Source organism: Macrosteles quadrilineatus, unplaced genomic scaffold (genome assembly GCF_028750875.1).
Source record: "Macrosteles quadrilineatus isolate MER2022 unplaced genomic scaffold, UCM_ALF_1.0 Scaffold_6__1_contigs__length_79288215, whole genome shotgun sequence".
Taxonomy (NCBI): domain Eukaryota; kingdom Metazoa; phylum Arthropoda; class Insecta; order Hemiptera; family Cicadellidae; genus Macrosteles; species Macrosteles quadrilineatus.
The window spans coordinates 27741097-27768522 of NW_026542599.1; the positions used below are offsets into that span (position 1 = coordinate 27741097).

A 27426-nucleotide genomic window follows, 5' to 3' on the forward strand; every position below is an offset into this window, starting at 1 on the left:
ATACTCGATGCTAACTCTACGTAATTGCGTCCGTGACCTAAGCCTAACCACTGGATTCAGCGATTCAGCAGCAGGACAGCTGTTTGACGTTTCGTTTAGTTTTGTTTTGTTTGTTTGTCGTCTTGTCGTCTTCATCTTCGTCTGTCTATGTCAACCTGCCTTAACTCTGCCTAATATTTGTATAATAGGCTAATTATTGAGTTGGTAGCCTAAAACAAATGATCAAAGAAGTTGTAGAGTGTGAAATTGTGCATATTTTTTAATTTCTTATTTACAACACTACATACAATCTTGAAAAATGGAAGGAAGAGAAAAACCTGAACACTTGTTAGCACTCAAAGGTTAGTCCTAGTTTACATTATTCTTCTAGTAAAGATTTACATTTTCAATTAAACATAATCTCGTTTTAAGTTAAAACTAATATCATACCAATGCATCAGTGTTATTTAGTCACTAGCATCTGTGGCTTCACTAATGAAAATGTAAATTTAGAAGTTCAGTGTTTTAATATCTGATGAGGGACTTACTATTTTTATAATTCATGATGTAGCCCCTGAACTGTTTAATTAGACAAATATAAGGTACATACCTTTAAGTCGACAGTTCAAATGTTGTTGTAACTTAGATAAACTCACAACATGTTTTGCCTATTCAGGCATCGTCAGGTGATTTCCTACCAAGAATGTTTGATCTTCATCCATGATAGAGTCGTTAAAAAACATTCAAACAAATACATAAACATAGGTAACGCAAAAAAAAACAGTTAGACCTAAGTTAAATGTTTTTTGTGCGTTAACTTATGTTTGTCTTTTATAGCCACTTTATTCTGCTATGTCATCATTACCTAGTACAAAATCACCATCCAAAATTTTCCGACCAGAATATAACAAGACATAATACTAGGCCTAATGAGGAAATATACCTTCCCTCCCTTTTGCAGGCTCTCCAAGACCAAAAATGCTTTCCCGACCATAGTGCTTAAGATTTATAGGCTATAACAATTTGCCCCAAGACATAAAAAACCTAGAAACAAGGAAAATTTAACACTGCCTTGACGACATGGCTAGTTAGAAAGCCACTCTATAGCCTGAACGAGTTTTTCAAAAGACTAAACTAAATTGAGGTTAGATACACCACCATAAGTAAATGTACATAATATGTAAATAAGATACAAGTATCAGTACCGGTAGCCTAAGTATTTTTATCTTTATTTAATTCCAAACGACACAACCTATCTGTCATATCTGGTCATGGTGAAGAAGAAAGGAATGAGGTACAGTAGTCGCAGCTAGTCTGGGCGCGCGGCCGCGCTATGGCGGAGGGTGTAGAGGGGAGTGTTTATTGCCCATTTCCAAAAACATCTGGCCCACACGGCTCTCTGGGGCTGTTCAGTGCCTCAGCGCTGTTTTCATGGCTTTGGCGTGGGGGACGGTTAGTACAAACGGGTCCGCGCGCCCAGACTAGCTGCGACTACTGTAATCAAGATAAACTAAGAGAAAACTTCTTCATTTACAATTAATTAGGTAACCGTCCTTAACTGTCCTTCCACCAAGAGGTTCTAATGGTCCTAATTTGTTGATGTGTTCCATTAGCCTAGCCTTAAAAGCTTTATTATTTATGCCTCTAAACACCATGCCCCCCCCTTCCATGGCAGTACACGGTCGGGTTGCGCTGGCTTCAACCTCTACCGGTTCTAAATATCAATTTTTTATATCAATATATATATTTCATTTAATAACTTGTATACTAAATATTAATTTTTTGTGTGTCATCTCAAGAAGAGAACCTTCTGCTAACCATTGATAACGCAACTACATTCCAACCTAATTGTGTTTTAAAATGCTGTTCTCCTAGCTTGGTTTTCAATATACTTTCATATAAGTAGGCTGGCTTACTAAATATAATTTTTCTCTTGGTGTATCTATTATTGGAAGGCTACTTTTCTATGACATGAAATGCAGTTTTAATTTTTTTTAGTTATGCGACTAACAAGACCAACATTAGCAAGTCCAGTTTGTGTACAGACAGAGTCTACTGATCTCCTTGGAATGGTTTTGAACAACCAGTTAAAAAACGACATAACTGCAGTTCCTGGAGCTGAGTCATTTGCCATAGGACAGTTCTTACTACTACCACAAAGTTTTGGGTAGGTTTATAGTTTAAAATACTCTTTTCTTAATTCATCCTCATGCTTGTACAATTTTTACCATTATAATGCTATTTTCATCACAACAGTTCGAGAATAGGCCTCAACCTGTTTCATAGGGGTTTTCATGTTTTTATAAAATATTTATACATGAAAACTCCTATCATAAGATATACACAAATATGATAAGATATTACATAGGAGGACAAACAGGCAGACAAATCAAGATCTACCGCTAAGTTTTGGAACCTCGATAACGAGACGCTCGATAACAAGTCACCCTTGATAACAAGTGCCATTTTTAAATTCCCTTGAATTCATTTTACCCCTGATCACTTGTTGTTGTAAACCTCGATAAGAAGTAAATCTTGATTTAACAAGTCTTATAATACCCATGAGAGTCTTGTTATCGAGGTTCTAACTTACTGTAGCACTTACATGACGACCAACACCACTGCTGAGGAAATAACTTTTTAATAAAGTTATTTATATATATTTCTATTCACTCGTAATTTTATATCTTTAATTTAGAAAAAGCCAGTTATGTGGCCTGACAACAAAGTAATTTGTTGAGCAACAGATCGGCCCTCGTTACAAAGGCCTTTACCTCAAGATATAATACAGATTTTTTTGTACTTACGTATGGCAACCTATTGACCGAAGGGACATAATAAGGATTGTGTCCAGGCTTAAATCATCCAAAAGCCAAGATGTATATGGTATGACCACAATAGTCCTGAAGGCCATAGTAAATGAAATCGCAGAGCCACTAGCCAGTATACTCAACCAATGTCTGAGAGTAGGTGTCTTTCCCAACATATTAAAGATGGCCCGTACCGTCCCTGTGTACAAAAAGGGGGAAACATCAGACCTAAATAGCAACAGGCCCATCTCGCTGATACCTGTGTTTGGTAAGGTTCTGGAGGCTATAATGAAAACCCAGTTGGTGGATTTCTTTGAGAGAGGCATGTTGTTCTCAAATCTTCAACATGGCTTTAGGAAAGATCGATCTACAGTGACCGCTGTGTCAGAACTTGTCTGTAAAGTGCAATCAGCTTTCGAATCATCTGAATCACTGTCAATGACGCTATGTGACTTAAGTAAAGCGTTCGATTGCATGTCACATAACATCCTAGTTGATAAACTTGAACGCTATGGAGTGGGGAGCGTTGCACTCAGGTCATTAAAATCTTACCTTACTAATAGGCTACAGGTCATCTCTCTAGGTGGTGCACAGTCCAGAACCATGCAGCTAAATCAAGGCGTTCCGCAGGGTTCAGTTTTAGGGCCTGCACTTTTCCTGCTGGCCATTAATGATTTGAGCTCCATGGCACCGCGCTCAGATTTGCCGACGACACCACTATCTTCTCGTCTGGTGCTACCCCTGCCCTTGCGATTGATGCAGCGGAGGTCCTGTTTGATGAAGCCAAACAATGGTTTGCAGCCAATAAACTAAAACTAAATGAGGACAAAACACAAGCGATGGCCTGCACCTTAGCTAAGCATGTCCAAGAAAATAGCGTGGTCTCTCTCCTTGGCTTTAAAATAGACTAAAAACTTACATGGACCAAGCATATAGATGCGGTTAGCACAAGGCTATCAAGAGTTGTACACCTACTTAGAAAACTCACCCATATGATAAGTCCACACTATTTGCTGGTGATATACCACGCTCTCTTCCATAGTGTATTGAGCTATGGTCTAATGCTATGGGGACACGCGCCTGCTTGTGAGGATATCCTCATTCTCCAGAAGAGGGCAATTCGTGTGATTACTTTTAGTAAGAGACTGGATCACTGTAAGCCGCTCTTCATGAAAACAAAGGTCCTAACAGTTTATAACCAATACATCCTTCTGTGTTCCGTCCATGTTAGAGACAACCTATTAAATTTCCCTACAAGAAGTACCATACATGCACATCAAACCAGGCGTAACAAGGAAATAGACATCCCTTTCTGCAGACTCTCAAAAACAAAAAATTCATACCCGACCATGGCACTCAGGATCTACAATAGTCTACCCCAAACACTGAAGAACCTGGAAGCTCCTAAATTTAGCACTGCCCTGAAGATATGGCTAAAAGATAGGCCATATTATAGCCTGAAAGATTTTTTTGAAAGTATGGGTGTATCCACCGCCATGACATAAAATTTTATCTAAAGAGAAAAGTTTTGTTTTTAGTAATACGAGGTGTTAGCCCGTCCTACGTACGGGAGTAGTAATGTAAAACTGTGTATAATTCAGAACAGATAGCTTACACGTATAAAAAGAAATGTTATTGCAGCCTACAGTAGAAAGAGTAATTATCAATTGAGAAGTGTAAAGGCCTAGTCAACGATATCACCTTCCATCGCATACCTGCCTCTTCCATAATCAATATCACCACAAAACAATTTCTCATAATATACACAATTTCCAGTAGGTCTGAAAAGAAACTCTATAAAATAAAACGAAAACATCCAATAAAATTCACAGTACACATAATACAACGTTGAAGTCCTGATATCATAAAACGAATCGTCCACACAAGTATATCATTTATATCAATTTCACTGCATCAATTGCTAAACAAATAAGTTTAAACAAAGTAAAGTAAAAACAACAACATATAGTTTGTTTTGTAAACAGCTGAGTCAAAAATAAAATAATATTAATTTGAAAAAAGAGTCACAGGTTGAAGGAATTTAAAAAGTTAACACGCTAGTAAAGCTAGTGACGTACCTAATCCATACCGTTATCAGTTCTAATATCCTTGATAATTAAACCACCCTCATTGAATCAATGTACATCGTAATTCCCCATATTCATTTATTTAAACTATAAAATATTCAGTTGAAATAAAAGTGATATTTTGCATACATCAGCGCCACCAAACGTAAACACAACTAAACAAACACACGCCAAACAACTTTTTAGAGTTCATAAAAGTATGGTTAATCTAATTGCAGTATCTTAGGTCAATGATGACGTTGTGTTCAATCTACGTCATTCATCTGTATATCTTTGCATAAAACCCGTCTGAGGTTGTAGTGGTAATTTAAAACCATGATTTGTGATGATTCTTGATCTCCTTTTTATGACATCAATATTTCCGGGCCTAATCCAAACAAAGTTTAAGCATTCAAAAACATTGATTGTAAACATAAAGCTATCAAGATGAATTAAAACATATAAAAATTGTGATTTTCCTACCCTTTCCTCAAAAGGTTGAGCAGTCAAATAATTTGCATATCCTTTTTTTAAGACTCGTGAACAGAGCCTTGACTTGTATACATCGATGGTGTTACTTATCTCGGTTGTATACTAATCTTACTTTTTTTATAATCAATGACAAAATCAGAGTAAATCAAATAACTTCATAGTTCTATAGAACATTTTTTATATTGAACCAGCTGTTAGTTAAAACAAATTATATTGCACTAAAACAAATCAAAGATTACAAAGATTACTTAAAAAATAATTTGAACATGCTAGTATTTTACTATGTATATCTAAATAATCTGTCATCCTCTTGCAGAAGAATTGAACGTATCAATGATTAGCATTACACATAGTATAAATAAGTCAACCCTAAGTATGTCTTTACATTTTTATCCAAATGCGGAATTTCTGACACAAAAGCTGAATGTTTACAGCTGTTATGTTAAGCAAATAATTTTATGCCAAAAGCTAGTTTAGAATCTTATCGTCGGCTGCTAGACTTTTTAAAAACTAAAACTTAATTTCTAAAAAACTGGGACCCTAAACTAAAATTATGGCTTCGACATTCCCTAGTTCTCAAAATTATCTTTCTTTCAACACAAAAATCATGAAAATCCGTCGAGTGGTTGATTCAGAATCGTGAAATAAAAAAAACTGTTTCGTTTTAATATTATAGATAGATGTAAATAGTATTGACACAACCTATCCGGCATCGCTGGTCTTGGTGACAAAGGAGGTAATTAAGGTAATAATTATTATATCAATAACATCACCAATAAATTGATTTCCAAATTTTAAGATTTAAGAAATGCCAAGATTTCGATAATTTTGTTTATATCAAAAATCCTCCTAACCTAACCTAACCACCCTTAGGTTAAGTTACGTTACATTATTAGGTGTGGTCGGTATAATTTGTAAGTACCGATTTTTCTAGGTTACATTCTCATTCCTCAAATATAGAAGCTGGTTTTACTCTGTTTACACTTTAAATTACCATTAGACTCAGGCTGTTGATATAATTAAATTTAGGATATTTTACAGGGGGCGGCATATTATTTCTGCCTAAATCTAATTGGTCGCTCTACTATTCTGCTCATCCATCTGATTGGACGACCTACTGGCTATGTGAGGTCTTACCTCTTATCTTTTTAACCAATGTTGTCGAATTGTAACTTGTGTCACAGAAAACATACTACTATCTCTGTGACAAGTTTTCCATCAGAGATTTGTCTTGTTATCAGATGTAATTTTTTTTTTTTTTTTATTATTTTACTTATTTTAAAAATGTGTTGGCTAAAAGTGATGTAATGCTGTCTTTGATTTCAGAAACATTTACTTGGGTGAGACATTCTCAAGCTATATTTGTGTACACAACGATAGCACTCAATCTGCCAAAGATGTTACATTGAAGGTAATAAAGGATTATCTATTATGTTGTAGAAAAAATAAAATACAGCAAAGTGGTATTTGGAATCATACACGTCAAAATTATTAACCCTTTCGCTTTTTTGAGTAAAAGGATGGTATGACAAGGCATGTATTGTTTGGTTTGAAGACGTGGGTTTTCTATAAATACTAAAGTTTAGTTTACTATTATCCTTCTCAATAGTCATATCTAGAAAATTTAAATAACTTCTTCAATCATCATCAGACCCAATAGGCGAATGGGCCCATTCGCCCATTCGCCTTTTGGGTCTGTGTCCAATCGAAATCGATTATCACTTACCATCTTGTGAGTATCAGTATAAGCGTAAATATTATGTTTTAAGTGTTATAAAACGTTTCTTTTATTTACTTTCCGCTAGAAGATTTATCTTATTATTGACTTATGTTTCTATTGTAAACTGAAAGTTTAGATTGTAAGCTGCAAGTTGTGTCATTCTGTTCACAAATGATGCCAGAAGTGGTGAGGAACCTCGTTGCGACTTACAAGCAAACTTACTTAAAAGGCCCTTACTTAAAAAACACTACGCAATAGCGTACAAACTGTCACCGACAAAAGCCGTCAGGAACCGGAAATTTAAACTGGAACAGAGTCATAAGGGTGCACACGGTCATGGTAGACAAAAAGTTATTCTTGTAGACATTTGAGCAGCGGACATAAATTTGTGATTGCCACCCGATTTAATTTTTTAAAATTCCTTCTTCCTTTTTGTTATCTGTTGTTTCGGATGGATAATTGGATGATTCGTGCTCTACTGTATTATTTTACACTAGATTAGTAAGGTTGATATTAAAGTTAAGAATGTTTTGCTGGCAGGCTGATCTTCAGACAAGTTCTCTCCGTATCCCGCTCACTGGACACCAAGGAGACTCAGTAGCCAGGGACTTGGAGCCTGGTCACAATCTGGACGAGGTCATACATCACGAAGTCAAGGAGATCGGAACTCACATGTAAGTCACTTAACACAGTAGATGTATGGAGAAAGTATTATTGAGACTCAGTAGCCAGGGACTTGGAGCCTGGTCACAATCTGGACGAGGTCATACATCACGAAGTCAAGGAGATCGGAACTCACATGTGAGTCACTTAACACAGTAGATGTATGGAGAAAGTATTATTGAGACTCAGTAGCCAGGGACTTGGAGCCTGGTCACAACCTGGACGAGGTCATACATCACAAAGTCAAGGAGATCGGAACTCACATGCAAGTCACTTAACACAGTAGATGTATGAATGGAGAAAGTATTATTGAGACTCAGTAGCCAGGGACTTGGAGCCTGGTCACAATCTGGACGAGGTCATACATCACAAAGTCAAGGAGATCGGAACTCACATGTAAGTCACTTAACACAGTAGCCTAGATGTATGGAGAAAGTATTATTGAGACTCAGTAGCCAGGGACTTGGAGCCTGGTCACAATCTGGACGAGGTCATACATCACGAAGTCAATGAGATCGGAACTCACATGCAAGTCACTTAACACAGTAGATGTATGAATGGAGAAAGTATTATTGAGACTCAGTAGCCAGGGACTTGGAGCCTGGTCACAATCTGGACGAGGTCATACATCACGAAGTCAATGAGATCGGAACTCACATGCAAGTCACTTAACACAGTAGATGTATGAATGGAGAAAGTATTATTGAGACTCAGTAGCCAGGGACTTGGAGCCTGGTCACAATCTGGACGAGGTCATACATCATGAAGTCAAGGAGATCGGAACTCACATGTAAGTCACTTAACAAAGTAGATATGTGGAGAAAGTATTATTGAGACTCAGTAGCCAGGGACTTGGAGCCTGGTCACAATCTGGACGAGGTCATACATCACGAAGTCAATGAGATCGGAACTCACATGCAAGTCACTTAACACAGTAGATGTATGAATGGAGAAAGTATTATTGAGACTCAGTAGCCAGGGACTTGGAGCCTGGTCACAATCTGGACGAGGTCATACATCACGAAGTCAATGAGATCGGAACTCACATGCAAGTCACTTAACACAGTAGATGTATGAATGGAGAAAGTATTATTGAGACTCAGTAGCCAGGGACTTGGAGCCTGGTCACAATCTGGACGAGGTCATACATCATGAAGTCAAGGAGATCGGAACTCACATGTAAGTCACTTAACAAAGTAGATATGTGGAGAAAGTATTATTGAGACTCAGTAGCCAGGGACTTGGAGCCTGGTCACAATCTGGACGAGGTCATACATCACGAAGTCAAGGAGATCGGAACTCACATGTAAGTCACTTAACACAGTAGATGTATGGAGAAAGTATTATTGAGACTCAGTAGCCAGGGACTTGGAGCCTGGTCACAATCTGGACGAGGTCATACATCATGAAGTCAAGGAGATCGGAACTCACATGTAAGTCACTTAACAAAGTAGATGTATGGAGAAAGTATTATTGAGACTCAGTAGCCAGGGACTTGGAGCCTGGTCACAATCTGGACGAGGTCATACATCACGAAGTCAAGGAGATCGGAACTCACATGTAAGTCACTTAGGGATGGACGAGATTGAATTTTTAGTTCGAGACGAGACGAGACGAGATTTTTTATTTCTCATAAAATTTCGAGACGAGATCGAGACGGGATTTCCCTTCTCATTCACAACGGGAAATGCACGTTCAAAATTTTTACCTGATTTTGTAACATTGTTAGATGACTGTTAACATACAAAAATAATGATAATAGGCAAGAATATTTACAATCTTTTATTAAAAAACATCAGCATAACATTTTTTATTAATCACGCCTAACTTATTAAAAATGCCTACGATTAGGAAACATAGTGATATCAGTTAGGATAGAGTTAAACTTATCCTAAAATAAAATAAATTATAAAATAAAAGCAATATTAATTTTTATAAAATAGTTACTTGTTTTGACTTTTTATAGTATTAAAACATTCCTCACACTGCTTACACTTAACAAAACTTTTCAAATGTTATTAAAGTAATATTATTAAAATAATTAAAGTAATATTTACATTTAAAGAATTAATTAAATAAGAACGCCTTCGCAAAGGAAACGCAACTACAACACGCTCCTGTATTGCGGGTATTGCATTGACTTTCTGCAGGCGTTTTAAATTTTTTTTATTTTTATTCTTGTCTCGATAAAAATCTCGGCCAAAAAGAAATCTTGTCTCGTGTAACGAGATTTAAAATTTCCTGAAAATTTCCCGAAATTTCGAGACTTGTCCATCCCTAGGGCACTTAACACAGTAGATGTATGGAGAAAGTATTATTTCTCTTTGAATTTGAGTTTTGGTACCCTTACCCTAAATAGTGTTTTTCTAATGGATATCTGTTGTGTGTGGATGTGTACAGAGTTACAGACCGTACCTGTGGTCCGATTTGGATGACATTTGGTAATTGAGTACTAATCCATTATATCTCCAGTTGTTTTTTTTTCATTATGATTTTATCTGGCGATTTTCCCATACAAACCCTTAAAATAACAGAGAAGTCGTATTTTCATAAAAACGACTCAGGCGATTTCAATTAAAATGTAGTATGTTACAATCCTTCTAACTTTTATCAAAATTATACAACCCCCAATGCTTTGAAAATTGATTAATGATAGGCCTACTGTTTATTTTATTAGGTTCTAAGCTCTATTTTCTACAGGGAGTTTGGGAGTTTCAGTGTTGTATGAGGAGGGATGGTAGTTATTGGAATGGTTCAATTATGGTTCCTCTAATTAACTTTTCGTTACCAAAGAATGAATTACTTTGTCGTGTTTACAGACTTGTGTGTGAAGTGAGCTACTCTCCCCAATCCCTGACCAGTAACAGACTCTCGTTTAGAAAGTTCTTCAAGTTTCAAGTGGTCAAGCCATTAGATGTGAAAACAAAGTTTTACACTGCAGAGGTAAGCTACTGATTGTTAACCCCACAGGACTATTTACAAGCTAAGTGGGGAAGTAATTTCAATTTTCAACAGATTAATTTTGTTACCTGCAAATTAGATAGAATGAGTTTACAAACTCATTCTACTGGCATCAATAAACCAACTGAATATCCTGGTTGAGGTACCGTAGTAGTTTGGTTTAATTTCTTGATTGCTTTGTATCTTCAACAAAATAGTTGCCGCATAGAATTTAACTCTAACAAAAAAGGTTGAAAGTATTATTATAATTAATCAATTTCCTTGCTTAAAGGTGAAGGTAGTGTTGATATTGTGTATGTAGTAATGAGGTTTCACTAAGTTCACTAAGTTCATTAAGTTTCACAGAAAATAATTTATAGTTTTTCTATCTATAACACAGCGATCTGTTTTAAATATGGTGGACATATTTTTCAGAAATCATGCCGAAAGAATGAATGTGGGTTGGTAGAACTGTCTTTTATAAGATGTTTTCTGATAACGTCCAACAAATTAATTTGTCAGGATCAACAGTAACAAGACAGTTGGGTTCAGAATTAAACTGGAAACAATTTTACCTACAACCGTTTTTTGGACGTTATTCAAACTAGCCTTTTCAATTCAGTTCTTAGAATTGAAAAGATTCACTTTACAGCATTGTTACTTACTTTGGTACTTTCCTGTTAGGCCTAAAGAAAACATTCATAATTATCAACAATTTTCTAATATATCGATATTTTATTATTCGATCCAATATATCACTATAAACTAATTGAAACATATCAGCTGACAACTACGATAAATAAATACTTATTATTTAGTATCAACAAACAATTTTAAAAAATATATTGAAATAAAACTGTTCTAACTGTTCTGTACAGGCTGTAACATTTCATAACTCCGTTTGATATTTCCCACGTGCCTTTTCTGTTATCAAACAGAATTTTGAAATGTTACAGCAAGTTTGGTTAGTTATGTTAGGTTAGATTGGAACAGTTTAATTTGAATTGAAGATATTAAATCAGGAAGGAATATAGATCGTAAAGGAAAACAAAAATATCAATATATCAAAAGTAATCATCTATAATAATGAATTTTCCCTTTAACTGGAAATTACCCTTACTTTACAACACTATAAGCGGACCAATGAGGTTCAAGAATTGATAGAAAAGAAGTAAAATTGCAATGCTTCAAATGTCAACATATCAGCTGTTAAGACCAATTTTGTTAATGAGTGGGAGTGGTTTAATACAATGAGTCGTTGCATCACTATCAGTAGCAATGAGAGGTTATAAATAAAAACATAACCTCTCTTGGAAGTTATGAGTAGTGTTTGTTAGTATTTTTAAAAGAGTCATGTACGCAACTCGCGTAAATAGTCTTTACGACACTCTTAGAAGTTTTTAATGCACGACCCTTCTTCTACGAGTGTCGTAAAGACTATCTTCACGTAAACTGCTATTTCAACCTTATAAATTTGTGTAGTTACCTGCATATATGCGATCTGAAAGGTATGGCAACTATTTATTTCAACTCACATACAAGTCATCTTAAGGCCAGTACTAGGATGTCTTCTTATTGCTTCATTTGAATGTCTTTAATAATGAAGCAACAAGAAGACATCTTAGTTTTGGTCTAAGGATGATCTCTATGTGAGTAAAAGTTATTTGCCACACCGCAACGTTTTAGATCGCAAAAATACAATAATTACATTAATTCATAGTTTTTTAATGTTTAGAAGGCTAAAATTAAAATTCAATCAAATACATTTTTCAACACTTAGACATACAAACTGGTGTTCAAGTTTTGCAGCTTGCTTTAGTATTACTTTCAATAAGTACATTTTGCTCAATGGTATAGATAGGTCTACTACTAGCCACTTTTTTGTCCTCTTTATAATTATTTTATTTTATATTTCTAGTCACACTTATCTTTTGGCACACATTTTTGATTTTTGTTTGCATGCCCAATTGCTGTATGGTGACCTTCTGCATGTATCTTTTAAGGAGCTGATTGTAAGTCACATTCTTTTCCATTTTAGTTTGATTTTAAGTTTGTATTTTAACATTTTACTGATCGATTTTATGTAGGTAGCCTATATTATTTATAAAAAAAATTTTTCTGTAATATTATGTATGACCAGTGCAATTGATACTTAAATATTATGTATGACCAGTGCAATTGATACTTAACTGCAGACTGGAATAAAATTATATATTCTTTTCTTTAGTCTATCTATTTTATTTTATATTTTAAAATGGATACATTTTGTTAAATATTTGCCATAATAGCCAGGTAATAATTTATGTTTTTACTGTCTTGAAATTGAACCAATTATTTTTTCATTTGTTTTGTAGATACATAGAGATATTTGGTGAATGTGTTAATTAATTAGTATTTAAGATTCTAAATTTCACATCTTCTTGCTTTCAAGCACGTACTTTAATATTGTAACTTGTTTCCTCACATCTGCTTTACTTATTGATTTCACCATGGAGGTATTCAAATGACGTAATTAATTTTAATTTTATCTTGTTTGATTATTTGGAAAAAAATCAGGAAAATCAGTGAATTTTGTATGGTACGGGGATTTTTAGATTTTGAATAATTGCTAGTTAAAACAGTTAAAATAATTGTTGTTTGTTCTCTTTTCACGTTGTTGTGTCAAGTAAGAATTAAAATCGCAAAAAATGAGTGATCATAATAACTTATCGCAGATGTTGCTGCGATCGCGGTAAACTGTCACGGATGTCCCTGCGGTTAGAAAAATCATAACAGTTATTGCTATAACTGTGTGAAGTGATCATGGGTTTCCAACAACATGGTGCCATAGATTAAATAGATTTTAATCTTCTTGAATTGAGATTGATTTAGGTCCATTGAACACTTTATAATGTAGGTACAAATAGGTGAGTTTTTTTAAGCAATATTTTTATTTGAGCATTTTTTATTTTTGAACCTGGAAAATCTGGGAATTGTCTTTGAATTTGACTTTCATGGAACACTGAACACCATGGTGTTAATTCTGTCACCATTAATAATACCAAATTAACTAACTGCTTCCATGCCAGGATGTAATTTACATGTCCAATTTCTTATGCTAACATAGTTTATTGAATGAATGAGACACAAAAACAGGGTTGGTACGGTCAGGGAAAACCTGGAAAAGTCAGGGAATTATGAAAAGATTCTGGAATTTCTCCTGAAATACTACCTTTTTACAGATATTCTACATTTTTCTCTTAACATGTTTTTTTCAGAGATGACCAATGTCAAAAAGAACGACATAAGCAAGCACTGATGCACATTTTTATATCGATAGTTAGTTATCAGTATGAGAGACGAATTGATATGTGTATAGTTTGAAACAAGTTTTGTATTTGCAAGTGATTAAATGAGTATAAAAATATTTACATTTTTTCGAATATTTCTTGATTTTGATTAGTCAATTTCGACTTACGGTATACCTGAAAAAAAGTATAATATCAGTCTGGAAAACCTGGAAAAGTGTGAGAATTTTATTTTTCCAAATTTAGTACCAACCCTTAAAAAAAAAGTGTCTCGTCTTAATAACACAGTGTCCAAAGACACTGACTGTAGAAAGAATATTTCTGACAGACACTACAACCCTCGTGTCAAAAGCCAAATTCTAGTGACAGTTATATTTTAAATTCTTAAAATTTTTCCTCACTTTGATTTCAGTCGGATGAAGTTTACCTAGAAGCCCAAGTGCAGAACATCACTTCTGGACCAATCAGTTTGGAGAAGGTCACCTTGGAATCATCTCATCTGTTCAATGGTATCTTTTAAATATTATTTGTAACTTTGCACTTTATATAATCGTACACAGTTGAATGAGCCACCCACAGTCTTAGATTATATTTTCTCCCTTAGTTTCAGCAAATTTCCCGTGTAAGAAATAAGCTATTAGGGCTGCCGTGGGTCTTATAGTAAGACCTGGACCCAGGACCGATATATTTTTTTGTTTTGTTCCAAGAGGCCAAAAACATCTGTTCAAATTCATATATATATATATATATATATATATATATATATATATACATACATAAATTCATATGTGCGTGTGTCAGCACGAAAACTCTATCAAAAATAGAGTTATTTTTATTTTTTATTATTTCCCGGCACATCTACAAAACTTTAATGGGTTTGGACTGCTTTCCCTTAAAAGTGTTTGACTTCATTACAAAAATGCCACTGGCGTAGATATGATAAAAAAAATCCATCTTATTTTGATGAAATTTAATACAAACTTGTACAAACCTGCGTTTATTTGAACGAGTTTGCAAACCAGTATAATATTTCTCTATAAAAACACTTTATTATTCTTCCTTAGCAGCAACCCGAAGTACTCGTTAAACCTAATGTTGTTTAAGTATAGGATTATTCTGACATGACTATGGAAATATTACTGTGAAAATCCAATCAAGCTATTGGAAATTCGCTTAGTCGGCAGGTTTGTTGCATCGGTGGTATTTTTTACTGTGATAGTTCGTGAATTTTGATAACCAGAAAAATGTCTGTGAATTGTACGTAGATTTTTTATGGAACCAGGAAATTTGGAATAATCCCTAATAGTCTATGGTCCAATCATAAATGACAATTCAATTCAATTTAAAACTTCTTTATTCTTTAACATGTAAATTGTTTACAAAGAATAGAGTCCAACCTAACCTAAATTATTCATATTATTAATATCTAAAAATACATTCCACATTTTTGATTTTTCATCTCTTAGGATAATATAATTATACAACATCAGTTACACACATCACTCCAAGAAATTATAGAACAACATTAAAAATAACTACAATTGAGTCTTACAAAATTAATTAAAGCAATACTTAAAATAAGGATTATGATTTTATACATACAGTATTTAGGCTACTATATCCTAGAATAACCACGGCCAGCAAAGATTTTTCTTATTATAATTTTCAGTTATATCTTAATTATATTCCGTTAGTTCTCTTTCAAGGTCTTTGTTTAGTAAGAAAAATGAGATCTCGGTGATAATAAAGGATATTTATGCGATTGGGAAAGATGATCCATGGTACCGCTGTGATTATTGTTTTATTTTATCTTTTGTTAAATTTTACTGAATTTCTGGCTAATTTGAACAATTTTTAAATCTGAATACAATCTGAACACCTAACATCACAACACCGATATATTGGTCTTTCTTGTAAACTATCTAAAACAAAATAAATTTTTAGGATAATAACTGAAAATTTTGCAGTAACGGCTTTAAACACTAAGACGAATGGCGAGTCCGTGTTTGGCCCGGTGAACTGTGTTCCGGCCAACGCCAGTAGACAGTTCCTGTATTGTCTGCGGCCTCAAGCCTCCTTGACTGAGGACCTGAAGCTACTGAGCGGGGCGACCAACATCGGCAAACTAGACATTGTGTGGCGCTCCAACCTGGGCGAGCGTGGTCGACTGCAGACCTCTCAGCTGCAGAGAATGGTACAGTAGCAATCAAATGTAGACTTGAAGGGTGCAGGGGTTTGAAATGCCATTGGGAAATATCCCCACCGCAGCAAAACTGCTGACTGGGTGAATTTCAATTTGCCTGATACTTTCACTAAAATATTTCCTCAAACATGGCAGATTTATTCACTATATGAATAACATTAGTTTTAATAAGTACTTAGGTTTGCTGCTACAAGGAATGTTATGATTAAAGTGTATTTTTGTAGCAAAATGTTTATAGCTTGGTAATAATTAATTTTCCAAATTTGATTAAAATAAATATTCATAATCAAGCAAACTACAACAGTTTCTCAATAATAATGACATGGGAATATTTAAATTGCAGTTTTTTCTTTTGGATTTTCTCCGTAAATATTTGCACATAACAAGTAACAAAGCTTCAATTATATTAATTATGTTAAATGATTTGTTTTTTCTCACAAAGTGCTTTAGTCAAAATTTTACGTTTTGAGGGTCTAAATAGGAAAACTCATAAAACCCTATTACCATAGTCAAGTCATGCTGGTTTGTGAACTCATTCAAATAAACGTAGGGTTATACATTAGTTCCAAATTTCATCAAAATTGGATAATTTTGTTTACAATCAAAATTAACAACTAACTGAGCTGATAACAGCTGATTTTTACTCCCTAGGGGCTAAAACGCTTTTAACTCTACAGAGTAATAATGTGAAATTAGACTACTTATACCCGCAACACATGCATTAAAAACGCTGTTTTTGCTGCAGTATGACGAAAATACATTAATTTAACTTGTTATAGAATAAACATATTTTTTATGAAATAACTATGAAATGGACTGAATAGGGCTCCTATCATCAAGTATACATAACTCAATGTCTGCAAGCAGCTCTAGCTCTAATTGAAGGAAGAAATGGACCGTAAAATTATTGAATCTAGGTGTTCTGTAGTTCCCTGCTTGTTTAGGTCGCGAACAAGTTTTTTTGTGGACAAAAGTTACAAACTCTTGACAGGTTTGCTCAGTTCTAAACTGTTTCTTGCTGGGATTGCTTTAAAACTGCTTAGTTATCGAGTGTCAAGTTTGCCTGGCTGTACTGTACAGTTTATGTAGGAGTCTGCCGGTCCCCAAAATTTTCTTCCTGGGCAGGGCCAACAGTCGGGTTACTTAAATTAGAGTTTAACAAGTGACTAAACTATAGATCCAAACTTTTATTCTTCCGGTAGCAGAAAGCATATGCGAAGATTGGGCAATCAAAGGATTTCTATTTTGCTACAAACGTGAATGACGATGATGTCTCCGTGATTGCAAGAGATATTCAGAATTTCACAGCAACCTTGTAATATTTAGCAATTGTACGGCTTAGCAATAAATTAGTATATTTGTTTAGTCAATATTTGATAAAGCAACCCAATTTTTGCCAGAGACCCAAATGTCAACATTTTGACCCCATGTAAAAAATCCTAGCCATCAGACCTCTAATTTTATGGTCAGTCCAACGTGACACTTTCTGGTGCATTCAAGGTTCTTGTGTGAGGCAAAGCCAAACCTTTTTACAACTCTCCAAAAAAATACTGTCTTTGCCAAAAATAAACCTGCAACCTTCTAAATGGTGGACAGTCACTATGATTACTCAGTCTGACATGAATATTATACCTGCAACCTTCTAAATGGTGGACAGGCACTATGACCACTCAGCCTGACATGAATATTATACCTGCAACTGCATCCTTCTAAATAGTGGACAGGCACTATGACCACTCAGCCTGACATGAATATTATACCTGCAACTGCATCCTTCTAAATGGTGGACAGGCACTATGACCACTCAGCCTGACATGAATATTATACCTGCAACTGCAACCTTCTAAATAGTGGACAGGCACTATGACCACTCAGCCTGACATTAATATTATACCTGCAAATGCATCCTTCTAAATAGTGGACAGGCACTATGACCACTCAGTCTGACATGAATATTATACCTGCAACTGCAACCTTCTAAATAGTGGACAGACACTATGACCACTCAGCCTGACATGAATATTATACCTGCAACTGCAACCTTCTAAATAGTGGACAGGCACTATGACCACTCAGCCTGACATGAATATTATACCTGCAAATGCATCCTTCTAAATAGTGGACAGGCACTATGAACACTCAGTCTGACATGAATATTATACCTGCAACTGCAACCTTCTAAATGGTGGACAGGCACTATGACCACTCAGCCTGACATGAATATTATACCTGCAACACTGCAACCTACTAAATAGTGGACAGGCACTATGACCACTCAGCCTGACATGAATATTATACCTGCAACTGCAACCTTCTAAATAGTGGACAGGCACTATGACCACTCAGCCTGACATGAATATTATACCTGCAAATGCATCCTTCTAAATAGTGGACAGGCACTATGAACACTCAGTCTGACATGAATATTATACCTGCAACTGCAACCTTCTAAATGGTGGACAGGCACTATGACCACTCAGCCTGACATGAATATTATACCTGCAACTGCATCCTTCTAAATGGTGGACAGGCACTATGACCACTCAGCCTGACATGAATATTATACCTGCAACTGCAACCTTCTAAATAGTGGACAGGCACTATGACCACTCAGCCTGACATGAATATTATACCTGCAAATGCATCCTTCTAAATAGTGGACAGGCACTATGAACACTCAGTCTGACATGAATATTATACCCACAACTGCATCCTTTTAAATAGTGGACAGGTACTATGACCACTCAGTCTAACATGAATAGCTATAATAGTGAGTGTCGTTGGTCCTCAAATGCTCAAAGCCCATCTTACCTGTGTTACATTGGATCTGCAATTTTAGACTGAAGTAAATTTACTATGATTCTAATGTTGAAATATTTCAGTAGTGGTTGTAATGTTTAACTAGAAAATGTTGACAGGCCCCAGAGTACGGCGACATGCGTTTGTCTGTACAAGAACTGCCCAACATTGTACAATTGGAAGAACCTTTTGACTTCCGGTGTCGAATCATCAACACTTGGTAATAATTAAGTTAAGTTTTTTATTTTAGCTTCCGGATTACGTTGCATATAAAAACTGGTTTGAATACCTGTTTCTGCTTAATCCATTTGTTACGCGTCGTAACTAGTTTTGACCATCGAGGTAGACTTCTGGAGTGATCGCGCCCGTGTTGAAGCGAACCGTTTTTCGGTCCGGCCGCGAGTAGCTGTGAGCAGCCCGTGGTAGGCAAGAACGCCAGCGCTAAGATGGGCGGGATAGGGAAAATCGCGACGCGCGCCTACTTTTATTTTGTTTCCAGACGACATGATTTTTTTTAGGACAAATGAACGATTGAATTGTATTCTCTAATAGATTGTGGTTCTTTCGGAATTAATTTCATTCTTACTTTCACATCAGGTATATTTTTAAAACACGATTAACTTCAACTTTTAGTGTAATTTTCTTGTCAGTGACATGTTTTATTTTATTTTATTAAAAACAAATTGGAATATTTCCCTAACACATTTGTATAATATTTTTAAACATTTTTTGGCTTTTGAAATAAATTTGGATAGAGGGTCATAACTGTCCAATTACTGTAATAATTAGAGATTGGTCTCATGTTTATAAATTAAAATGAAATAAAAGGCAATAAGAACACTTTCAACGAATCAAAATAATTTATTATTATTAAATATAGGCTACATTATCTATTTGAACTCAAATAAGATAAAAAACATTATATACAAACATTAACACCTTAATAACATTTATGTCTAGATTTTTAGATCTTAAATCCTAAACATTTCTAAACAAAATCAGTTTGGTTAATTTTTGTCTTAACCCAAGATTAGGCAAGTTGGAAGCACTTGTAGCTTCCCTGGCTTTGTGATGGCCAATTACCTTTAAAAATAACTACCAATTGCTTTAATTAGCATTACTCGATGGTTTACTTCGTCTAAACCATTTGCTGGGTGGTTTTTAAAACTCCTTAAACTCGGGAAAAGTAGTATATTTTGAGAAAAGCTACATTAATTGCAAGTAGATTATTACTTGAGCTGGTCTCAAAACAACAATAATAAAAATAAACGAAATAAAAATTTTCCGTTTGGATTGCACAATTTTCGAGGGACAGCCGGGCGTTGTAATGGTCAAAATTTGCTATTAACGCTTATTATTTCCAATCTACTATAATTTAAATTAAGTAAATAGGAAATTGTTTCAAAAACACTTGAAATATTATTCAAGACATTAAACCTATAATTTTTAACAAAATATCCGAAAACTTTGTATTTATTTTCCTGTGGAATCCGATGGTCGTCCCCTTTGCTTGCCTATTTGTACAATTAATAGCTGCACATGATGTTACCATCTTGGAACATTGGGAACATTTTAAAACTGAAAGTCCAGTGCATTAAAATATCAACAAACGATGGCAGAGATGATAAGACGCCCAACTCAAGTGTGCGCTGCTCGTAAACAAACAAAAAACATCTCGATCCTATCAATGCCTGGCAGTGCTACCACTGCATTCACGAAAAATCCCAGATTTCGGGTTGTCATTCATGAAATTTACCCGTTAAAATCTCCAAATATTCTTCTTGTTTTTAAAGTATGGCAAATAATCAATTTAATTTGAATGAACATTGGTCGTTTGTTTAGCTGAAAACAAATTTATAAATTTAATCTTAAACTTGATTGTTAATTTTACTCCTTAAGTACATGTGGAAAGGAAAGTATGTATTTTCGATAAGATCCTATACAAATACTTATTAATAAACGTTCTAGATTGTTTTCTGAAAATGCATATCGACAAAGCTACACAACCGGGACCGGGTACTCCGGGAGTGGCCGCGCGGTGGCGGCGCGGTACCGTCCCACGCTCGTTTCCAAACGATTTAATAATGACGCAATCATTTTATCACAAATTGGTTGATTTGAAAGTTAAGATCAACTCATTGGCTACAACTTTCCCGCTAGAAGTTTGTTTGTAACCCAAAAATAAAAATTTTCCTCACTTAGTGACTTTTCCATGTCAGTCTCTGGTAAGTCTTCTATATTTTCAATTATTAAAATTCGAAATAATTATTACAATAAAAGATATTTATACTGTCAGAATCCGATGTTTATGTAGATTAAGAATATATAAGTTTTATTTGACTGGAGCTTTTCCGTCGAGCTACAACAGCGAGTAAACTGCAGCGCGCACGATACTGAAATACGCCCGAATTCGTTCTTGCCTACCACCGCTTTCCAGCACGGACCGTTTTTGCCCCATTTAGCGATCACTCCAGAAGTCTACCTCGATGGTTTTGACTTGTCATAAAGTCATCTTCAGGTTTTGAAGGATCATATAATCAAATCACTTCATGACCTGTGAATCAATGACTGACCATCTGACGAGTGCTTATGACATCCTTCAATGCCTGAAGATGACTTAATGACAAATAAAAACTAGTTGCAACACAAGTACCTAACATTTTGATTAGGCTTTGCAGAAACAGGTATCCCATAAACCAATTTTAATACTGTAATAATTAAGATCATGTTTCGAGTTCCTTGCAGCTAAGTATAATTGGAAATTGATTGATGGAATATTTATTCACAAAGAATTATTAGTCCAGCAGCTGACAATACTTTAGTGTGCAAACTTGCGTATACTAAATATTCTTGCATAACCTTTTAGTTCAATGTCTAGGGAGTTTGAAAAACTTGGGTGTTTACCTCCTACTTCCCCTCCTCCCACGTTTTCCTGCTATTGGGTTACCAATATGGCAAAGATTCACAAAGAACTACAGCATAACTTGTCATTACAGTAACAAAAGTCAAATAAATTTATTGTTCAGCCATGTTTCTCAGCTAAGCTTATAACTAAAAAAAGGAATACCAATTATCTGTATCAGAAAATAATTCAAATCATATAGAAAACATCCCACAGTACTATAATAAGACTTTTTAGTTTTGTATGTAATAATATTAATGAAGATAAAAAGAAAGAGTGATAAAAAGTAAGAAAAAAGGAGACAAGATAAATAAAGAAGTATATAAAGTAGATAAAAAGACTTTATGAAGATAACAAAATTAAAAGATATTTTTGTGAAACTTTTGCTTATTCTTTTTGGTAGCTTATTAATGTAGATTTCCAAATAATTTGGACTGGCTTTATAGAAATAAATTGGACTCTCTATAGTATTGGAATTTAGTAAGAATCATGTTTTTTTTTTCTAAGATAATTTCACAATTTTTAATATCAATATAAACCTGTTACATGTAAAAACCCATAATCCTTAAATAACCTACAGTTGTTCTTTTGGAAACCTTTGCCATTGCACTACTGATTTCTAGGTTGAAATTGGTTTTGTTGGTACTTGAGTATTAAACGGAGGCCACCTAACCTACAGTTTCTTAACTTAGCTATGATAATACTGATTATTAGTAAACCTTCATTCGATGTTTTCACTATCAGCAAGTTTGGTTGGTTAGGTTAGGTTATGATAGTTTAATTTTATAACTGATATAGCTGACCAGACACAGTGACAGGCGATGACAGGTAATGGCGCGCGCTCCGGTCAACGACCCTGACCTTGGCCTACTTGGAGGGGATTCTGCGAGTAGACACATGACTCATCTGATAACGCTCGACTCCCAACAATACTAGAATAGTTCTACTACAACATCTATAACAATTTAACCCTCTATAAGTGTCGCGGCGCGTTTCGTAATGGTGGCCTCCGTTTAATACTCAAGTACCGTTTTGTTTTTACTATACTAAACTCTTCACTAACAATGATCGTATACAATCTATGATTCTAATTGAAACATTTGCCTCAGTGAAAGAACTCTGGACATATCACTGAGACTGGAGTCGTGTCCCGGCCTGGCGTGGTGCGCTGTGTCTGGGCAACAGCTGGGCAAGTTGGAGCCTGGACAGTCGACATACCTAACACTGACTGTGGTGCCTCTACTGCCGGGACTACAGGTTAGTCTTAGTTAGACTACTAGCTTAAGTTGTTCACTGCGGCATACATCAAACAGGCACACGCCAATGGCGGCAACAATCATCAAATCAGTGAACGCATTTGTCATTCAAATATTTCAGTCTGACGAGTCCCAAAAGAGCAGCGGGGATTGTGCTGCTTTACCCCAAGAGCAGACATAGTTCACTGAAATACCCAAGGGTAGCAGCACTGACTGGATCCGTAGCCAGTGTCTATGTAATGTGGCTCAAAGAGAGAAAATCCGGGAAACCAGGATAAAACATTGTCAGGTGGTATTTTACGGGAAATTTTGGTACCAACCTACACTAAAATAAAGCTCGCATTCTAGCTACAGGCTGGCAACGATTATAAGGTTCCGCGTCAATATCTGAGCTCACACTGACTGTTCAAAGTTAAATCATGGGAACAGCCGATTACGACCGTGCAGCACCTGGCACTCAGCCGGCACCGGCCTATTTTTACTGCTCCGCAGCGAACGTGTTAACAGGGTCTAACGCACAAAGAACACAAAATTTAACACTGATATTCCGTCCTAAGGTCTTCTTCAGAGGTCGAAAAGAATAGTTCATAACTGGAGTGATCTTCATAATATTAGTAGAGCTTTGTAAAAATGTAAATTTGTTATATATTTGACCCTAAAAAACAATACTTAGGTAAAAAAAATAAATATATTTGAGATCATTAACAGGTTTTATACATACTTTTTCTACAAGAAAATTCCTTTTCCTACAGTTACCTAACAATGTACATGTTCTCTCACTGATTTGAGAAAGCAAAGTGGCCAATTCGCTCACCAGTGAGACAATGTTAACATTGTCTCACTCTAATTACTTTGTCTCACTCCAGATTTGCAACGTGAAGGCACGAAATAGTGAGCGCGTAGCATGCAGGCAACGTCGTATGCGCGCGAAATACGTTGGCAGCACTGGCTGTAAATCAGCTGGTCAGCTGTTGTACTGTTGTATTTGTCACTTCACATTAAATGTTATATTAAAAGTTCACTTCTGTGTAAAAATAGGTTATGTTTCTTCACAAATGTTTTTGTTTTATGGTAACTGTAGGAAAAGTATAATGTGCAACTCGAGTTCAAAGTACAATTGCCTCACTCGAGAAACCATTCCTCACTCGCCTACGGCTCGTGAGTAAGGATTTCTCTCGAGTGAGTCAATTGCTCACTTTTCTCACTAGTTGCACAAATAACTATTTTTAACCGACTTCCCCAATACCAACAAAAGGAGGAGGTTCTCAATTTGTTTGTGGCGATGTTTTTTTTTTTTCTATGTATGTTCACCAATTTCTCTGTGATTCTTTTACCGATCAGTGTGGTTCCACCACCAAAATAACCAGGAGAGTTTCTATTTGGTACCTTATATATTATGTTTAAGTATAATATTTGTTTCGGTGAAAAATTCTGAAAACCTTAATTATTCAACATTTATTTTGTTTACATTTGTGCAGATTGTTTACATTTGTGCAGAGAAGGCAATAAATAATAATAACATTCTTACAGCTGTTAGTTGAAACCATTTAAATGAAGCTACAGACAATTCTTCATGAAACAGTTGCTTCATATTGATCAATAAACTATTTCTTGCCATGGAGCCTAAATGAATTACATTGAGAAAAATGCATTTTGTTTTGGATACTATAAAAAATGTATTTTAACGTTTGACCTGATTTGTGTATACAGTAATTCTGTTTTAAGTATTGAATATTCTGACTTACAAAAACATGTTTGTTTCAGTGAATAGCTGTATGATATTGACAAATAAAGGTGTATTGTGAAAACCAAAGCATTGGTAAAACAGGCCTAAATATAAATTAAATGCAATTATTCCTTACACGACCTAAGAAGTGACAGTGCATAATCGTCAATTGTCTTAAAAGTGTTAAATATTTTAATCAGTAAACATGCATTTGCAAATGTGGAATGTTTATTGATATTCTCTACCCAGTTACCATATCATATCAATATATTATGCCTGCTTCGGAAAGTCCTAGAGGAAGATGATTTGCAATTTCGACTAGGCTATATCTTGATCAAACAAAACCACCTACCGTACATGGCTTGCACCACTTTTAGCTGAACCAATCTTTCATATACATATTTCATTTGCAGATGTGGAATGTTTATTAATATTCTCTACCCAGTTACTATAACATATCAATACTATTATGCCTGCTTCGGAAAGTCCTAGAGGAAGATGATTTGCAATTTCGACTAGGCTATATCTTGATCAAACAAAACCCCCTACATGACTTACACCACTTTTAGCTGAACCAATATTTCATATAATATTTTCCAAAGGTACTATACGTGTTAACGACCAATTTTCCACTTTTGAGAGATTTTTAGTGCTGGTAGCTGAGGAATAACTTTCATATTGTTCCAAAAGGCTTGAGACGTTACTGTATTTCTTTTTATAATGTAGAAGTACACCGATTGCAAGAAACGATGATGTCTGACATTTCAATGTATCTAAAAAAGACAATTAGTTTTTCATTAGGCCTAATGTAATGGACAACTCTTTCTTTCTTAAGGAATATCTAAAAATGTGTATTTTCATACCCATTGATTATGTAACCTGAACAGGTGACTCAAGCAGTTTTAAAATAATGATTGTTCCGTGGAACGTTTGATTGTTTCAAACAGTTATGCTTATCAAAAAACTTCAAGTACATAAACAATTATACAGTCACTAAAAATCATGAAATAATTTATTTTTGTAAAAAAATACAACCGACTTCAAACGCTCTAAAAAGAATGAAATAATTTCAATAAAGTAAACTTTTGTATTAGGCAAGCTCATGTATTTCAAGTCGGCGCGGCTCAAACTGCAAATATGATTGAAATTAAATATTGTGTGTGTATTTTGAAAATCAATAAATTGTAGCTAGATAACATATAAAAAAACATACTGAACTGTTTTGTTTATATATTAAAGGAAATATTTTCTTGTATTTTATGTTTACTTCAGAATAAATGCATTATGAAAATAACACACACAAATGTTCTATATGAATAGGAAAATAATTTAGTTTGATATTATGATAGGGAAAAGAAGCTAGTTTAGTATTAAAACGTTACTTTTCCAAGTTAGAAACATTTAAATGCGTTATAATCTTTTTAAAGATACTCGTTAATACCACTATAATGCCGATCTCTGATTACGGTAATAAAATAACACTTAACGCATAACTATGAAAAATACATGCAGATTAACACCTTTAGTTATAGATAGTCACCTGCAATATGGACACCCTCTTTAAATTTTGTATCAAAAATCATCATAGAGCCGCGACGACTTAAAATACGTGAGCTTGCCTAATACAAAAGTTTACTTTATTGAAATTATTTCATTCTTTTTAGAGCGTTTGAAGTCGGTTGTATTTTTTTACAAAAATAAATTATCTAATTAAGACTCAAAAACAGCTAAGTAAAAAGACATGTTTTGCCCTTTTATTAGAATGAAGATTCTTATTAATTCTTAACACAAACATAACTAAAGTACAACCGTTGACTTTCTACACTGAAGTAGACATACAATCTACTGTATATGGTTTCAATTTTTTATATAATACTTAGTTAAGTGAACTAGTCACAGATTGCACTAGTGTCTAATATTCTATTTTCTCCCTTATTTTTGTTACTGAGTTAGTTGACGTGACCAACAATGAGAATCCTAAAACCAAGGCCCCAAGATGGTAATACATTTTTTTTATCAATAAACAACATCAATATTACTTCACTGTATAAATTTATGATAGGCCTAAAGTACCATTTTGTTACAGAATATTTCTGGTATTCGCTTGGTGGATACGTTCCTAAAGCGGACCTATGACTACGATGAGCTCGCTCAAGTTTACGTCACAGAAGGAGTCGGATTTGTTGCTGCGTAAAGATCACCTACTTACACATCCATTCCAGCAGTGTTATGATTGAAAAGCTTTACCGATTATTGTAAGAAAAAATAGCTGAGCTGTTGTTAATGTTTAATTTATATTAAATTATTATGATTTGTTATTTTTGCTGTTTTATTTTCCACACAAGGAATACATTTTCTGGCTTATTGTTAACAGCTAGAACACACATCATTAAAATAGTTTGTTGATAATTGACACAATGTTGCTAAATTTCTGTAGATTTCAACACATGTATAACATTGCCGTTACTGCTGTCAATGTATTAAGTAAGGTATTAACTTTTCTGCTGTATGATGTCCATCAGTTTTGTTTTAAACTATTTGTTACTCATTGCAGTTAAATATAACTGATACAGCGATAGTGAT

General features: G+C 34.8%; 2 protein-coding genes across 2 annotated transcripts in view; both read left to right on the forward strand.

The window, feature by feature from the left end:
- The window catches only part of LOC128996124 (dnaJ protein homolog 1-like), a 448367-nt gene that overhangs the window by 339801 nt on the left and 81140 nt on the right, over positions 1-27426 (forward strand). The gene's annotated exons all lie outside the window — the stretch shown is intronic.
- Positions 183-27161, forward strand: LOC128996127 (trafficking protein particle complex subunit 13-like). Its single transcript, XM_054421246.1, has 10 exons — positions 183-341; positions 1978-2146; positions 6674-6758; positions 7608-7741; positions 10550-10673; positions 14370-14466; positions 15925-16151; positions 19079-19179; positions 22971-23118; positions 26930-27161. Exons 1-10 carry the CDS (start codon positions 299-301, stop codon positions 27035-27037), a joined length of 1236 nt encoding a protein of 411 aa, XP_054277221.1. The 5' UTR covers positions 183-298; the 3' UTR covers positions 27038-27161.

What these genes read in the sequence shown, in the direction of transcription:
- LOC128996127 (XM_054421246.1), top strand. Translation starts at nt 299, where the DNA reads ATGGAAGGAAGAGAAAAACCTGAACACTTGTTAGCACTCAAAG. An exon ending in CTACTACCACAAAGTTTTGG is followed by an intron (nt 2,147 to 6,673) that starts GTAGGTTTATAG and finishes CTTTGATTTCAG; the next exon opens with AAACATTTACTTGGGTGAGA. An exon ending in CAAAGTTTTACACTGCAGAG is followed by an intron (nt 10,674 to 14,369) that starts GTAAGCTACTGA and finishes CTTTGATTTCAG; the next exon opens with TCGGATGAAGTTTACCTAGA.